A 17,488-nucleotide genomic window follows, 5' to 3' on the forward strand; every position below is an offset into this window, starting at 1 on the left:
ATGTTGTATTTTAATCTTATTTTTAAGTTGTATTCATTCAACTTGTTTTTATTATTGCTTGTTCGCTGCCTTGGCTGGGGAGGGTGGGTTATAAATAAAAATTATTATTATTATTATTATTATTATTATTATTATTATTATTATTATTTAAGGCAAATGTAGGTGTGGTTTTGAAAGCACTTGAATGGAAAACTAGTTTTGGTGAAACTAGCCTGGCATCAAATCCTGTTTTGCTGGCAGAATTCCAGGTGATGAGTAGGAACTTTCTGCACAGATGCGTGTGGCTGAAGGGAAGAAATCTCCGGTAGTATTGTCATCTTTTTGAAAAAGATAAGGAAAGTACTGCAAGCAGTCAGTAGAATAACCCAAAATGTAAAAATGCAGTGTAATACCCTACTGGTGTATTAAGCTTACACACTTTGGTTTTGTTTGGGTATGTGCTATTTCTTTGGAATTTGTTGCTCATGGCATCTTGCATCCACATTTTTATTTTATATTATCATATTGGATCTTTATGTATATTTCTTCTAATAATTTGTTTCTTGAACTGATTATTTAACCAGTGTTACTTTTTCTAGCAAAACGTTGTCGGTACAATTTTGAACAATATGCAGCAGATCGAAGAATAATTGGGCGATAATGGGAAGAGTCTGTTTTGGAAGGTAGCTAAGGAGTATGTGTTTGATTACCTTCTAGTGTCCAGATGCAAAAAGATTAGACGGCTTGTCAAAACAACTAGATTGGGATGTCCGAAAAATCCAGCGCTGGTTTCGTCATCGAAGGAACCAAGATAAACCAAGCACTCATGTGAAATTCTGTGAGAGCATGTAGGTTTGTGTGTAGTTCACCTCTTACAGCTCCAATTGTTTTGTTTTAAAGTTGACATCTTGTGGTCTCTGGAATTTTGAAGAAAGGCATTCTTGTAAAACAGATGGCCATTCAGCAATAGGCATTACTGAAAATTCTTTTAAGGTTATATCCAACTAAATGGTTGCATGGAACGACAACTACAAGTTCAGTTGCAACTGCTCCTTCTTCCCCTTGTGTGCCTCCAGTATCACCCTCAAATCTGCTCTAGAGGGCTAGAGGGAATCCCCAGAGCAGATTTGGGGGATGCATGGGGAAGGACAGAGAAGGGAAGTTCACTTGCACTTGTGGAAGTCTTTCCATGTGTGCAATGATTTAGCTGGATACAACACTTTTTTTTTTTTATTTGTACCATGAGATACATTTGGGTGTTTCACCACTATTTGTGTATCAGTGTGGTAAAATAGCTCTTTCACCTTTAGTTTGGACTGTACAGCAGATAGCTATAATTTTTAATCTTTATGCAAGCTATATTTTATCCTTTGAAGTTATTTTCCATTGCATGCACTTGAATTTTTCCTGGGCTCTCATTTCTTTTCATTCCCACTTAAATTTATTTTCTTACCCTTTTCTGCATGACCTCTATCACTATAGTATCTGAGCATCTTTGCCTTCCTGCCTGCTACTTCTGTGACTTCTACCTCTCTTCCTCAGTGGCTTCTTCCCCAAGATATTTGCTTTAGGTGAGTGGGAGTCTCATTTGACATCTGTCTGTCTTTGGTTTATACTCTAAATTGGAAGCTGCTTAATCGTAAGCCCCATTCCCATGTTACTTGTGAGTAGGGCGTTGCTGTGATTCATGCGATCCTGTCCCTGTTGCAGCATCTCCTCCTCCAAAAGAAGTTTGTCTGAAGTGTCTGCAGTTGTCTGAAGTGAATGCCCAACCTGGAAGAATTATTGTGGGATCAAGATACATTCAGGAACTCACATTTTGAGGTTTTACCAGACAACCTTAGTGTCCCTGCATATGCTTTTTCCTCTTATTGTGGGGCTAGCATAGTTGTGTATATCAAAGTCTCCTACGGATATTTTATAGATCTAAATTATATTATGTTAAGTCTCTAAACATGTTCGAGTTAATTTTGGATTTTTCCTGGTTGGTGCTTTACAACATCAATATATTTGTACCATATATTTGATTCTTACTTTTTCACTTCTAGGTGGAGGCTTACATTTTACATCTGTATATTTACGTATGGACTCAGAATTCTTTGGTTGGTGAGTATGTTGCATAATAATCAATATATATTTAGTGGAATTAAATTAAAAGATTCTATCCTGGCAGAACAGGAAAGGTAGCCTTTATATCACTCTTCATCTCAGGAATGCTGCAACTTTCACTTTTTGACTCCGGAACCAGAAAGACCAGTTCCTGATTTGTGATGCCTTTTGTTTGTTGTTTCTTGGAAAGGGTGTTGATCCCTGTCTTACAATCTATGGTTACTTGTATTGAGCAATTTCCCCCTCAATATAAGGGATCCCGTATCTACACGTTCTAGTTGTACTGTTTTCTAGTATCTTTCATTCATTCATTATTATTTTTTAATCTAGTCACCCTGGTTTTGGGATACTCGACAATGCTGGTACAACTACCCTTTTCAGGTATGTGGTGTCTTTACTAATAGAAGCTTGTAACAGTGTTAGGTATCATTTCCTGAAGTCGTTCAGTCTTTGACTAATCACTTTCCTCTTGAACCAGTTTGCCACTGGAAGTACTGATATATACACAAAGTTCCCTCATTTGATACAGCTTATCTGTTACCTTTGAGGGAAGTGACCTGTGGGACAGCTGTGTCTGTCAAAATAAGCATCCTGTTCTTGCAAATATATTTTCACATGTTAGAGCTTAACTTGGAGCGCTGGTAAATCAAAGGTGACAGATTGCAGTACGTATGCCTGGTTGTGTTTCAAAGTGAATTTGCAGATATGTCAAGTAAAACATATTTCTTAGAGCAAATGGGCATATTATGCTTTGCTACACATTCCACTAGCGTGCCTTTCTGTCTGCCTTTTAATCTGGTCTGTGTAGGAGGTAATGGGCATACTTTACTTAGAATGTGTTTGATGCTTTAGTGCTAAACGTAAGGAATGAGGGAATACAAAATAGCTGGAATGATGCAATAGGGAGAGATTTATAGTGACAGTTCTCTGTGTGGTAGACCTTCTTTTAGTCCTGCAGTCATTTTGTAGACAGATTGAAAACTAGTGAGAAAAACTGTGTGCTGAAAACCATCCAGTCACTAAATAAACACTCTCTGCATCTGAACTCACCTAAGTTTTTGTCTTGTTGCTGATCTATCAAAAAAATGCTTTTTTATGGGTTTGAGGCTCCAAACAGTACAGGCTGATTGCACTCTAGTGTTGTTTTTTTTTTACATGATACTTGGATGGTAATGCTGAATTCTTCTCTGATCCTCCTCTTTTAAAATTGCCGTATCTAAGTAACATGTATTTCAAAAGCACACATGGCAAGTAATCTTTGGCCTTTTCTTTGTAGACCCCTGCTAAATGGAAGAGGCACTTTTTAATAGTTAGCTAAAGGCCTGTCAAGTTTTGCAGCCTGGGGAATAGACAGTTCTAGTCTTTTCTCCAACCAATCTACTTGTCTTCCCCCAGTCCTTAGCTTGTCACCCCTCATTGAGATTTTGGGAGTGGGGCATCATAAATATTGCCCTTTCCCTGAAAGCTAAGAACTATGACCAGGAGAAGGAAGTGTTGCTTTTTCTCATGGGGCATTTTGCTGTGGTCAGGCCACCAGGTTTCAAGTGGTGTGGGAGTTTTTGCTGCTACCCTAATATTATCCTTAAGTGCAAATGACAGCTGTTCAGTAGTTGGGTGTGATTTTGGGAGATCTGCCATCAGATCGCACTTAAAAAACCACGCATAATAGCAGCTCTGGGGGAGGAAGTGGGAAGAACCGAAAGAAGGGAGGATAGGTTTCTTTGTAATTACAATATTGAACACTTAGGTTATCATTTTACAGGATGGAAGGACATAAACACTTACCTGTTTAAGTCAGCAGTGGAGAACCTCTAATTGCCCTCAAAGTTGTTTCTCCTAAACTACACCTACCTGTCCCACACCAGTTGTGGACAGGCAAAGATTCAGGTACAAAGGAGCAATAGAGAACGGAAAAGTGTGCTCCCGATTGCTTTTTGGCAAGCAAGCCTTGTCAGCTTCAATCAGTCGATTGACAGTGATAGCAAACCCTGCTAAGATGGGCTGCACTTTGGAGCCTCCAGTCAAGGTTGAGCACCCAATCCCTTGCCAAAGCAACGCATGCCTGTCGGTTTACAAGCCCTGCGGAGAAACATTCCATTTGCTTGCACTTTTTGAAATAAAATTGCACAGGCAAAGGGATGCTTCACCTGAGGTCATGAGGACATCAGGAGAGTGATAGGTGAGTGGTCCCAGCTATAAGTCAATTACATCCTTGGGGTTGGGGGACATCAGGATCTGGCTCTGTGACTGGACTCAATTCCCTATCAGTGGTTTTATGTATTTAAATCGGGGTGGGGAACCTGTGGCCCTCCAGATGTTGATGGACTACAGCTCCCATCTTCCCTGACCCTTGGGAGCTGATGGGCACTGGAATCCAACAGCATTTGGATGGCCACAGATTAACCATTCCTGCTTTAAGTAGCTCTTAATGCATATGTTGCATGCCGTTTCTAAACAAGACTTTCTTTCTGTTTTTCAGCCCCTATCATCCAGCCTTTACTACTATTATTTGGTGCAACTGGCCTTCTACTGGTCTCTTATGTTTTCACAGTTTATAGATGTGAAGCGAAAGGTAATTAACTAGCTGTTTCCAGGAGCCTTAAACAATCCCATTAACCTTTCTGAATGAGGGGAAGAATCATTCAGTACCAAGTAATAAAATGACTGATTTGTATCTTATAATAAAACCTACTTTGATTAGAAGACTTCCATCAAATGCAAACCTGTGATGAGTGAAGTACGTGCATGTGTGAATGTATTATGATGACTCATGTGAGACTGGTTGAGCCTTTTATCCTTTTCTAGGAGAGGGAGGAACTAAGGAATCCTATGTGTGGTTTTCTACATTTCCTAGTTTGTTTTTTTTTTGAGCTATTCTGAAAGCATGGGTTTAGAACAAAAACAAACAGGTGCCCTCAGCTGGAAAATGCATATTGAGGCTGTGCTGACCCGCATCTGAAGGGCACTGCTGAAGGTTGCCCTACATGGTGTTGTAGTCAGGTCCAATGTGAATCCGGTACAAATGTGCATTTAGATATGTGACATTGGACTGTCCAGGCAAATAAATGTCACTAGTTTCATGGGTTTATATCCTTTCCTCTTTCCCCCTGCTCCACAATATTGCTTTACCTAGGCATGCTATTAATCCTGTTTGTGTTTTAGGTTCCTTAAACCTGAATTTCAACTTGTTTTCATGCCAATATCTCTAGATTTCTCTGCTTAGATAGTGTTCAACGGAGAAATGCTCAGTAAGTTGTGATTTAGATGCTTTCCCAATTTGATTATGGAAGGAATTTAACATTTCCCATTTGATTGTTGAAAGCAGTAGCGTCCTTAAGGCATATGTTCAAAGGAGCTTACAGAGAGAGAAAATTAAAACTAATAATAAAAATTTAATTTTAAAGCTTTTTTTTATAAAAAAAAATATATAGATCAGCTAGTCGAAAACATCCTTCCATGAGAAATCCAATTTACAAAAAGCGGTCTTGTGTTTCCTGAATAAGGTTCTGTGAATACATTGAGCAAACTGGAATTCAAGAGTATGGAATCCCAAAGCCACAGACATTGTATTGCATTTCTGTAAGAAACAGACATCAAGAATAAATATGACAGATAAAAATCAGTTGCATTAACATGTACATATAGCAGAGCACAAGGCACAAACAGGAGTTGAATAGTTGTGTTATCTTAGCTATAAGGATAAATATTTCAGACCTGGGAACTCTTTTGTAAAGCTGTTGATGTGTCCTGGAGCGATCATGATAATGTACCCCCATCATTGCAAAACAAAGGAACTGGGCTAATGTTTCTAGAACTTGAAGGATAGTAGAGGACAACTAGGAAAATAAATAGAAAATATTGGATTAAGATTATCTTAAATCCAATTACCACTGTCATCAGTTGTCTGGGCCTAGGATGTTGTGCATTTGTCTGCTGAGTTACTGCTCATATTTTGGCTGCAAACATTTTTGGCATTCTGTATAAATGGGCCATATTCAACAAACAGGAGCTGATGAATTTAGTTTTGAGATATTTTGTGGGTTGCAGAGGTACTGCCCAGTTACAGTGAACAGTTTCTAAATGCAGTTACCAGTAAAAGAAGCAGTTGTTTTTAATTGCTGCTGCCATTATTTGCTTTCTGCAAACCACTGGAAACAGATGCACCTGGAAGTCTCTCAATACATTGTTGGAGAATGGCTGCTTCTCCAGAATGTCTTCTGTGCATGCATTCACGGGAAACAAGGCAACTGATTTGGCATTTTCATTATTTTTCTCTCAGACAATCATGTGAGCAGAAACCACCAGAAATTTAATGTCTCGATTGTGAGTTCTCCCTGAAATGTTTTGTGGCTGACCACTTTCACTAAAACATTTTCATCTATATGCCTCAGTAAGAATTGCTCCAAAAATATTTGTATGGAGGCAGATGTTTTACACAAGCTAATCTTCCCTTTTTTTGTGTCACTGTAACTGGAGTTAATCTCCGGTTAAATTATTATTATAATAATTATAATCTCTTTCCTTCAGCTGACTGTTGAGATCCCTAGGAGAGGGAGATTGTGTGTAATTCAGTTTACTCAGGCAGCCCTAGCAGAATCCTACCTAGTAACTTGTTGAAGAGTTAGTGAGTACACCTGTTAGTATTTTGTTGACCTGTTAGTAAAATTACATGAGAAGCTTGGAAAAGAGGCAGTTTGAGTACTGTTGAATGCAATTGTTGTTTTTATATATGCTTCCTAAACCTTGAGTCCCTGACCCAAGTCCCAAGGTACTTATTTATTCTGTGAACTGCCTTGAGACCTCCGGGCATCAGGCAGTATATAAATTCAATCAATCAATCAGTCAATAAAATAAATACTCTAAGGTTGCTGTAGCATTGACTTTTCAGCAGTCTACATGGTATATTTTGCAAGGATTGTGAGTAAACTGTTTCCTCAGCAGGAGTGCCCAGCATTGGCTGCTTATCATGAGGCTTGGTTCCTAGAATAGGCTACCCAATCTGTACAGATTCTACATCCAGAATGGGAGGTTGCTGAAAGAAAAATAAAAAAGTCTATTGTCTTATTCTGGCACCAGTGATTTTCTCCCAAAGCAATACCTTTACTGATAACATTTCAGATTACAAAAAAACCCCAATTTTATCTTATTCAAATTGACTACATTGAGAGACACTCCTATATAGCAAATAACCCTGTTCTGCAATGTCCCTCAGATCAGCCTCCATACCTGAGGACTGGAAAGTAGCCAAAGTAGCACATTTTTATTTTTTTTAAAGAAAAGGGTTCCAGAAGGGATCCTGAAAATTACAGGCTGGTTAGCTTAACATCTGTCCCTGGAAAACTGATGGAAAGTAATGTTAAAGATAAAATAACCAACTATATAGAACAACAAGGGAAAGTCTTGTTTCACAAACCTATTGGAATTCTTTGAGAATGTCAATAAGCATATACAGTCGTACCTTGGTTCTTGAATTTAATTGTTCCCGAAGTCCGTTCAACTACTGGAACCGTTCGAAAAGCAAGGCACGGCTTTTGATTGGCTGCAGGAGCTTGCTGCACTCAAATTGGAAGCTGTGGAAGCCGCACCGGACGTTTGGCTTCTGAAAATCATTTGAAAACCGGAACAATCACTTCTGGTTTTCAATTGTTCGGCAACTGAAATGTTCGGCAACTTAGCTGTTTGACATCCAAGGTATGACTAGATAACAGTGTTCTAGTTGGCTTGGACTTCCAAAATACAGTGGTACCTCGGATTACAGATGCTTCAGGTTACATACGCTTCAGGTTACAGACTCCACTAACCCAGAAATAGTACCTCGGGTTAAGAACTTTGCTTCAGGATGAGAACAGAAATTGTGCCGTGGCAGTGTGGCGGCAGCGGGAGGCCCCATTAGCTAAAGTAGTGTCTCAGGTTAAGAACAGTTTCAGCTTAAGAACGGACCTCCGGAACGAATTAAGTTCTTAACCCGAGGTACCACTGTACTTTTGACTAAGTGCCTCACCAAAGACTCCTGAGAAAGCTTAGTAGTCAAGGAATAAGAGAGATCCTCTTTCAGATCAAGAATTGGTTAAGATGCAGGAAGCAAAGTGTAGGAATAAACAGACAGTTCTCCAAATAGAGAGAAGTAGTGGGGTCTTTGTCTTTTGACCTGCTAATAAATGATTTGGAGTTAGGAGTGAGCTGTGAGGAGGCCAAATTTGCTGATGATGCTAAATTGTCCAGGGTTGTTAAAACAAAAAGAGATTGCGAAGAGCTCCAAATTGGCCTCTCCAAACTGAGTAAATGGGCAGTGAAATGGCAAATGCAATTCACTGTAAACAAGTGTAAAATGATGCAAAAATTAATAATCTTACCTTCACCTGAACTTCAGCTGACAGACCAGGAACAAGAGTAGATAACTTGATGAAGATGTTGGCCAAGGTGCAAATCCCATGTTGTCATTGCTGTTGAGGATTAGGAAACTTTCTCACTTGGAAGAAAAGGTTTTCAATAACACTAATGGCACACCAGTTTGATTTGTGATGAAGTGATGGCTGTACAGATTTCTACACCGCTAATCTATAATAAATCATTGTGATCTTGAAAGCAGCTCACCTTTGTGTCAGAAAGAAGTTGTAGGTGCTAAACTAAAGATTTCCCAGTTTGTATTATGTTGTGTTCCTTGTACTCCGTAGTGATATCATGCTGGTACTTGTTTTTTCAGGATTTCCTGATCATGTTTATTCATCACTTCTCAGCAGTTATACTCATTAGCTTCTCCTATATGAACAACATGGTGCGGGTAGGAAGTTTGATTTTGTTGGTTCATGATACATCAGATGGCTTCCTAGAAGTAAGTACCTCACACAGTTCTATCGAGTTTTTACCACTGTATTCAAATGGCTTATTTGTGTTAGATGCTTTTTATTTTTTTCTAGAAATCCATTTGCATACAATGGAACAAAGTAATAACCATTTCTTAAACCATTTCTTAAATGATGGGATTATTGCATTGAAGTCTTGAGGAGTTTTCTTAGAGCTTCTCCCTTTCTCCCCCCCCCCCCCCCAGGTAGCAAAAATCTCCAACTATGCCAAATACCAGCGACTCTGTGATGCCACCTTTGTACTGTTTTGTGTGGTGTTCATTGTTACTCGTTTGGCGATTTATCCTTTCTGGTAAGTATTTACTGGGATTGAGGTGGGGGAGAGCAAGTCAAGGGATAACATTATGGGTTCATTGTGCCAAGAGTCTGGTACAGATGATTAAACAGCTGTAGCACAGAGGAAACCTCTGTAACAGGACCCCTTCACAGTTGTGTGATAAGCAGCATATCTCCTGAAGGACTTGATTGATTTTGGGGCTCAGTAAGCAAAAGGGCCTGGCAGAATGCGTGAGGAGGCATCAGGAGCTCCAGGTTTTGGTTGTGCTGTTTCAATATTTTATTTACAATGGCAGAATACTTAACGGCGGGCCCTGAGTTGGGTTTCGATCTCTTCAGATTGCGCAGTGCCATTGCAGCTTGATCTCGAGAGGCAGGATATGGAATGTGGTCCCCAGTCTCTATGCATTCATAATGCCAGAGGTCCTCTCCCCCTGTTGCAGAAGGGGCCAGTTTGAATCGGTGGAGATTGTTGAACAGTTCCTCTTGATACTTTGTGCGTTACTTGTGTGGATACGGAGGTATTGGAAGGGAACCCATTGAGTATCGCTTGTTATATTGTGTGGCTCCTGCTAGCCACTCAGACAAGGCACCCTGCTTCAACTATATATCTGTGTAGGCCCTTGCAAGATTTAGAACTTGGATTGTCCAGATTTCTGGATTACACAGGGAGCCTACACAGGTAGAAAGCGCTCTTCAGGAGTTACTGTCGACACATGAGAATCCAGGAGGAGTCCTGCAACCCAGGGTTGCTCCTTTGTACTGAGTGATTTGGGAAGAGGAATTAGGCTGCCCAGCACATCTGCATTTGAGGCGTGATTGACAGATGTCCCTCTGAGCAACTACTCATGCCAACTTTCTATCCTAGCTGTCATTTTCAGCTACGACAGTAGAGTACTCCCTCAACCGAGGAGAGATTTCAGAGTAATAAATGACTTGAAATGTCTTCTTGCACTGGTGCATTGGTCTGTGCAAGCAAACAAATCTTCTTACTACTGGCCCCACTGATTGTGATTACGCCATGGCAGCCTGTACGTATTGTTGCTATATCACTCAGCAAGCCCTTGGCGTGTGGTAGGGAGCCAGTGAATCTTTAATGCTGTTTCCATTGGTCTTATTGTAATCCCCCTGTTTCCCGGGTATGCCTGCTTATCTCAGATTGCAATGGGAAGTGACTTTGCTGTCTCAGTGGTTGCATACTGTGTAATGCCATACTGCACTTATCAAATAGCATGCGGTGGCTCATGTAGAAACTGTTTTTCCCTTTAGAGGTGGGAAGGTCCCTCCTCTGAGAGTGCAAAGGCAGGTTTGACTAATGAAGACCTGCGGGAGGAGAGTTTCAGGCTCTCTTGAGTTCTAGCAACCAGAGGCCTCAGATTTCATTGGCTTTCTCCCTTTTTAAAGTCCTTAATAGATCTGATATTTTCCTGCTGCAGGTGCAGTGGGGTAAATCACACATTTTCTGTCAGTGTAAGGCTTCCTAAATCCATTAAACATGTAAAACCAACAGACCTTTTTATTTTTTTCTGGAAATAGATGAATTGCTAAGCATTTCAGCTCCTGACTCAATCAAAGCATTAACAAAAACTGAATGGAGAAGAAACCTGTGCCTCTGAGATGTCCACTCATATACTGAGATGTCTTAAGACTGGAGGCATTAACATTCCGTAAAGGAATTTTTTTATGGGGCAGATGTTTTTGTAGTCCAGTCAGCTTGGTTTCTATCTAGAAGCTGGGAGTTGTGAAAGATAAGCAAAGTGCCAATATAACAACTCACTTCTTTGTCTTGCAGGTTACTGAACTCAACTTTGTTTGAAAGCAAGGAAATAATTGGCCCTTATCCATCATGGTGGCTATTTAATGGGCTTCTTCTAATTTTGCAAGTTCTAAATGTCGTCTGGTCCTATTTCATCATTCGCATTGCCTACAAGGCCCTGGCACGAGGGAAGGTATGAATTCCAACTTGCTTAAGCACTGGGAGCTCCCAGATACTTGCTTCCTTTTTTGCATATTTCACAAACACCTGTGGCTTTGGAGAAGGCAGACTGCTGCCTGAGATAACAACTTTTTACTTCGATAACATTTTAATTTATATGTTAAGTAGCTGCTAGAATGAGAAAAGTATTTGTCTCTCTTCACACCACTCTACTTCTTCCCATTAGTAATCGCACACACAAACACACCAGCCATTGCTCTTGATCCTTCTCCAGACTGCCCATATTAATCCAGACCACCCAAGTAGTTCTCTCACATTGACGAATGTTACGCACTTGTAAAGGTGCAATTGCAGAGTGAATCACAATTTTGCTCAGAATTCCCTGATGAGCTGTACTTCATGTTACATATCAAATGCTCCCCACCAGACAACATCAGAGGCTTAGGTTTGACTGAAGTAGGAAATGCTGCCCCAGCAGATCTGGTTGGCCACTATGAAAACTAGATAGACCTTTTGTCAGATCCAGCAAGACTGCTCTTAATGGTTTTTTGCACTCTGAATTCTGGTACCAACATTTTATAGCTGCCAGATAAACCTGGCCTACCTAAGAAGAAGAGTTTGGATTTGATATCCCGCTTTATCACTACCCTAAGGAGTCTCAAAGCTGCTAATATTCTCCTTTCCCTTCCTCCCCCACAACAAACACTCTGTGAGGTGAGTGGGGCTGAGAGACTTCAAAGAAGTGTGACTAGCCCAAGGTCACCCAGCAGCTGCATGTGGAGGAGCGGGGAATCGAACCCGGTTCCCCAGATTACAAGTCCACCGCTCTTAACCACTACACCACACTGGCTCTCGTGTTACCTAACAGTGCTTGGGGTAAACAACTGCTAAAAAATACAAGTATGCACCAAGAAAAGCTTGAAACACCACCATGTAAAATCTGTCCATATAAATAATAATGCACAAAGTGTGCACAATACGTTTTAATAGGCACCAGGGAGCGGCACAAAGCTAGGCAGAGCCTATAAAAACTGCAATAATGCTTAGCATTCTTGGCTCCCCCTTCTTGAATTCCCACACACTTTCAAATCTTCTCAGTCCTAAGCACTTTTTAAAGATGTAAATTGTAAAAACAGATATTGAGTTGCTGGATTCTGTATTATCACATACCAACCCTTGTTAGTGGACATAGGAACACTGCACTGAAAGGCTGGAGGGCTCTGGGTTTATTGTTTTAAAATGCAGTGGCATAGAAGGAATTTTCTGAAATGAGAATTGATGCTGCACTCATGCAGATCATACTGATCATAGTGCAGGAGGTTTGCCTATCCTTTGTGCATATTGCTCTCCAGTGTAACATTCTGGAGCATTTCTCCGTTTGTTCCACTTCACTGTTCTAGTTACCAAAAATGGAGATATTTAATTCCAGGAGCTGATCAGTGTGTCATATACACCCAGCAGAAAGAACGGTGATAATGAAAGGCCAAAAGGGCCTTGCTGCTAAACTCCTCTTTGCTTTGTAGCAGTGAGCGCTCCAGGCCCTTACCGGCAGTGTTGCTGAGCATAGGTGCTAGAACTGACTCTTGGAAGCCACTTCTTTAAGAAGCATTGAAAGCCACTATATTCCCAGAACTTACCTTGCCTCACTTTTTTCTGATGAGGACATTGGCATGAAGGAGGAAAGGTAGCTAAGTTTATTAAGACTTCTGGCTATCAAAGTAGGGCTTGTGTTTAGCCTGCTATTGTGTCTGCAGGGCTTTGTGGGAGAAGGAGAGGCTATAGTTTTATGTAGGAAAGAAGTGAAAACTACCGTATTTTTTGCTCTATAAGACTCACTTTTTCCCTCCTGAAAAGTAAGGGGAAATGTGTGTGCATCTTACAGAGCGAATGCAGGCTGTGCAGCTATCCCAGAAGCCAGAACAGCAAGAGGGATTGCTGCTTTCACTGCGCAGCGATCCCTCTTGCTGTTCTGGCTTCTGAGATTCAGAATATTTTTTTTCTTGTTATCCTCCTCCAAAAACTTGGTGCGTCTTATAGAGCAAAAATACGGTACTTGTTCGTATGACAGTGGCCATGGAAGCAGATTTGCAAAAGAGAGAGAGATAATTTATCTGAACAATTCAGATTCAGAATTTTAGCTAAATACTATATATTTACAAAAAAAACCCAGTTCTATAGTATTGGGCATTTGCTTTCCAGTAGAGCATTTTAATGATGCCTGAGTAATTTTCTTTCTGTGTATTCAAATAACCCCAATTTCTTCTCTGCCTTGCAGCTTAGATACTGCGTCTTCTTTTCTTTTCTTTTCGTTCCTTGCATCTTAATTACATATATATTTGTGGATTGAATCTAGACGTGCCATGAGTAGAGCTGGGGAGCAAATAAGCCGGGTTGAGGGGAGCCTTCCAGAATAACTTGGGAAGTAGTACTGACAAATGCTGGGGAAGGGGAGAATCAGTAAAATTTGCCCATTCCACCTTTCTTTAAACAGGATCTTCAGCTGGATCTCAGTCCCTTCCATGAACGGAAGGGGAAGTCTGGATCTCACCCATGTTTGTTTTGTTCATTTATCTGCTGAGTGGCTATAGCTGATTTTCAAGCTGGGGTGTCTTGCAGGAGACCTGCATCTCTCCTCTCCTTGCTTTTCTCTCCTGATCAGGTGACCTAGTCAGGGAAGGACTCTCCTCTGTATTCTTCATTCTCTCTCACTCCTTTCTCTGTGCCAGACTGAAGCTGGATCTCTTCCTCTTCTTGTATGTAAGTGCAATCTGCTCTTGTGGCCGGTAGAGGGTAGCGGGGGGACTACCTGTGTCTAAGACGAGTCTGAACACTGTTTAGCCTCAAACCAGCTGCACTTTGCAGGTTTCATTCAAACAGTTGTTAGTTAATCTGAAAACTGCTCACAAGAAAGTCAGGTCTCTGATATTGACGTAGGTGGCTACAATCTTTGTGTACGACCTTCATCTGTGGACCTTCAGCTCTGTGGTTCATCTTGCTAGTATTTTTTTCAATTAAATCTTCCTTTCTTTGGAAAGGAAAATATAGCATAGAAAATTAAGAATGTCAGAATGCATCAGGTAATGAATATTCACTCTAAAAACGCATACTTTTTTTAAAAAAGGCTGAATAAAACAGCATGTAAAATTTGAAAACCTAGTTCAGTTCATCAGTTGCTAAAATGAGATTGTTTGTTTCTCTCTGAAATGTTATGAAAATGGCATTGGTAGGTTTTATATATTTTGTGGTTTTATATTTTGATTTTGTTCCGTGAACCGCCCTGAGACCTCCGGGTATAGGCAGTATGTTAATAATAATATTAATAACAACAACAACAACAACAATAATAATAGATGGGTAGGTTGGGAAAGTGTTGCATAAGGCCTGAGCAACCACCAAGAAAATCTCTGCTTGTCCCTGCTGTGGATGCTGATGGAATTTAGCATCATGAAGCCAGACTTCATGAAAACCTACATGGTCAGGCCTTATGGATCCGGGTCATTTACAGTTTTCAGAGTTAAAATCAGCACCATTTATAAGTGGAGATACCTTGGAAACTGGGATATGGAGACTTAAAAGCCTGCCACATAGTATTCCGAGTCTTCACTTGAGGAAAACCATTGCCACAAATGGCTATAAAATATAACACAATTTTTGTTAATTATTCTTGCCTCCCATTTATATTATCATCTTAAAAGCATTTGGTAGATATCAGGCAATATATATTTGCAGCTCTTGAGAAGTGGGCACCTACAGTTGACCCTGTCAATCATTAACTTGTCATTGGTAGGTGCGCTGCCATCCTTTCCATAGGGCTGTTCAAAGTCCATATGCCTAACTGTAATCAGGGGTGTGGATAGCTTGAGCACACCTAGTGCGCATTAGGCGCACGGGTAAAAATCCTGAGTGTTATGTAAATCAGTGCTATTGGTTGCAGGCTCACAAGTGGAGGCCTACCCTTGACAGCTGCTATAGCAGAGATAGAATAATCTGTATATAACTATGATGTGAGCATTTCAGCCTTGTTTGCAGCAACGCCCGGTGCCTTTACTGTTCAGTAGTAACCTATTGCCACCTTGTGGCAAGTCATGTAAACAATAAATACGAAATGGACTGTGAACTTTATAGGACCTGGGTGCCAGTCTGCATGAGGATTTTTTCCCTGATGCGCATGGGTTCTAAAACACTTGCCGCATGATGCACTAGTTAATCTGTACCCTTCCTGCAGTTTCTTCCTGTTGGTTCTGTGTGTTTTCAGAGCTGTTCTGTTACGGGTGGTGGTGGTCCTTCTCTCTATGTGCTAGTGCTTGTGGTGTGTTGTAGCATCACACTATAATATTTTCAGTGGGAGTGTCTTAAAACCTTAAAAACATTCCCCACCCCCACCCCCCACCCCCGGCTTTTACACCTCACCTTTATCTTAACCTTTGGTTGGCCCATTTTCGTGTACATTCCTGCATTTCACAGCCGTTAGCAAGCAATAGAGAAGGCAGCCCTTTGTCGCAGTGTAGCCGTGAGAAACACACACACACACATTTTCTACAGTAAATGAAGCTTTGTAAATTAGTCCTTTATTTCCCTCCCCCACTTTAGCTCCCTGAATGTTCACCTGCACTATTGCGCCAGTGTTTACAAGGCTAAAAATAAAAACCCACACGAGGCCCCCGCCACCAGCCACTAATAAGCTACTTCCCACTATAATCAGCGGCATGGGATTACTTTTAAAGGAAGAAGTGCACAGTGCCACAATGTGCTGCCGCCACTATGCCTCAAGGACCGCATCTCCCCATAGAAATCGCCCCAGACCTCTGCGTTCATCGTCTGAAGCCCTTCTTCATGTGCCTTTTCCACGTGAGGTCTGGAGGGTGGCAACATGAGAACAGGCCTTTTTTATAGTGACTCCCTGTTTGTGGAATGCTCTCCCCAGGGAGGTTCACCTGGCACTTTCATTATGTATATTTTTAGGCACAAGACGAAAACGTTTCTCTTTGGCTGATTAATATTCTACAGCCTTTTAAATGTGTCTATGGGAAGGGGGAGTTATCATTTTGCTGTTTTTCTTTTAACTATTCACATGTGTTTTGATCTTGTGTGAACCACCCTGAGATCTTGTGATGAAGGCCGAAATGTAGTAGTAATAATAATAATAATAATAATGATGATGATGATGATGTTCCAACAGTGAAAAGCTGTCTAGGGCAGATTTTTGCTAGTGTAAGTGTATGCAAGCTTTTGAGTGTTACATAATTCTTTTTTTATGTAAAGTCTGCATGCAGGAGTGGGTTCAAGAAATATTATTGTACCTGTTTTGCATGGCATCATGTCACCCAGGAACCGCTTACTGAAATACGTTCTTGTCTCTATTATAAATACGTGTGTGTGTGTATTCAGTTATGAATATATAAAGAATAAACTTATGTAGACCACAATCACAATTTAGCCTGGACCACAGGTTGAATGCAGCTCTCCAGTTGTCTCTTCACCCCTCAGGACTCTCTGGGGCTCACATCTCTCCCCCCCCCCAGCTCCCCCCCTCTACTGGGCCTGCTCAGTGCCTGCCTTCCTCAGGTGGTTTTGCATGGCCGGAATGTACCCTTGAACTGTTATAATGTCTCTTGCTGGCATGCCTTGATGTGTGTAAATCTTTAGCCACAATGAGGCTGGAAGAAGGTAAGAGTGGGATCTGTTGTGCTTTTGCTTCTGGTTCCACCTACCACTGCCATGTGGCCCGTGGCTGAATTCCCCATCCCTGTCACTGAGGGAAAGCCTGACCTCTTCACCACTTGTCTGGTGTTTTTGTTTTAATATATCCTTACCTGGTTAATTAATACGCCTGATGGCAAAATTAGACTTGGGCTAATTCTGGTCATGTGAAAAGTGCACTTGTAGTACTTACATTTCAGGAGATATTCCTCTTGTGTTCTTGGGCTATCCTTGAAAGAATGGTATTATCTGTTTAAATTGTTATCCATTAGAATGAGCAATGTTTGTAAGGCTATGTGGCCTTTTTCCTTAAAGGGCTGAGATGCATTCTGTTTGTAGGGTGAACCTCTTCCCATCAGCTTTATGATGTTCCCTTGTAGCTCAGGTGTGTTTAGTGACCAAGCAGTCGACTTTCCTGCCCTGGGAGATCCATCTGGCTTCCTCTTTAATGTCAATTTGCTATTTCCTTTAAATATTCTGCATACATTTTATAATATCCTTGATATATTTTCATTCTGGCACCTGGTTAGTTATTTTTCTGAATGAAGTTACTATTTTATTTGCTTTAAAATTTAGATTCTTGGCTCCTTGAACACTTTCCAGAAATTGGAAGACAGAGAAGCAA

The 17,488-nt window shown here is 40.8% G+C and overlaps 1 protein-coding gene and 1 long non-coding RNA gene across 2 annotated transcripts in view; one reads left to right on the forward strand and one right to left on the reverse strand.

Moving 5' to 3' along the window:
* Positions 1 to 17,488, forward strand: part of CERS5 (ceramide synthase 5) — a 34,609-nt gene that overhangs the window by 15,514 nt on the left and 1,607 nt on the right. Inside the window, exons 3-9 of the mRNA XM_083427818.1 lie at positions 697 to 827; positions 2,028 to 2,085; positions 2,419 to 2,469; positions 4,568 to 4,660; positions 8,792 to 8,920; positions 9,137 to 9,243; positions 11,020 to 11,176. Coding sequence (XP_083283944.1) covers positions 697 to 827; positions 2,028 to 2,085; positions 2,419 to 2,469; positions 4,568 to 4,660; positions 8,792 to 8,920; positions 9,137 to 9,243; positions 11,020 to 11,176 — 726 coding nt within the window. The remainder of the gene's footprint in view (positions 1 to 696; positions 828 to 2,027; positions 2,086 to 2,418; positions 2,470 to 4,567; positions 4,661 to 8,791; positions 8,921 to 9,136; positions 9,244 to 11,019; positions 11,177 to 17,488) is intronic.
* Positions 4,943 to 8,785, reverse strand: LOC310671757. Its single transcript, XR_014508156.1, has 2 exons — positions 6,031 to 8,785; positions 4,943 to 5,992 (listed from the first exon to the last, which is right to left on the reverse strand). It is a non-coding gene; the product is annotated as an uncharacterized lncRNA (long non-coding RNA).

This window comes from Podarcis tiliguerta, assembly GCF_965153285.1.
Source record: "Podarcis tiliguerta genome assembly, chromosome: 2".
Taxonomy (NCBI): Eukaryota; Metazoa; Chordata; class Lepidosauria; order Squamata; family Lacertidae; genus Podarcis; species Podarcis tiliguerta.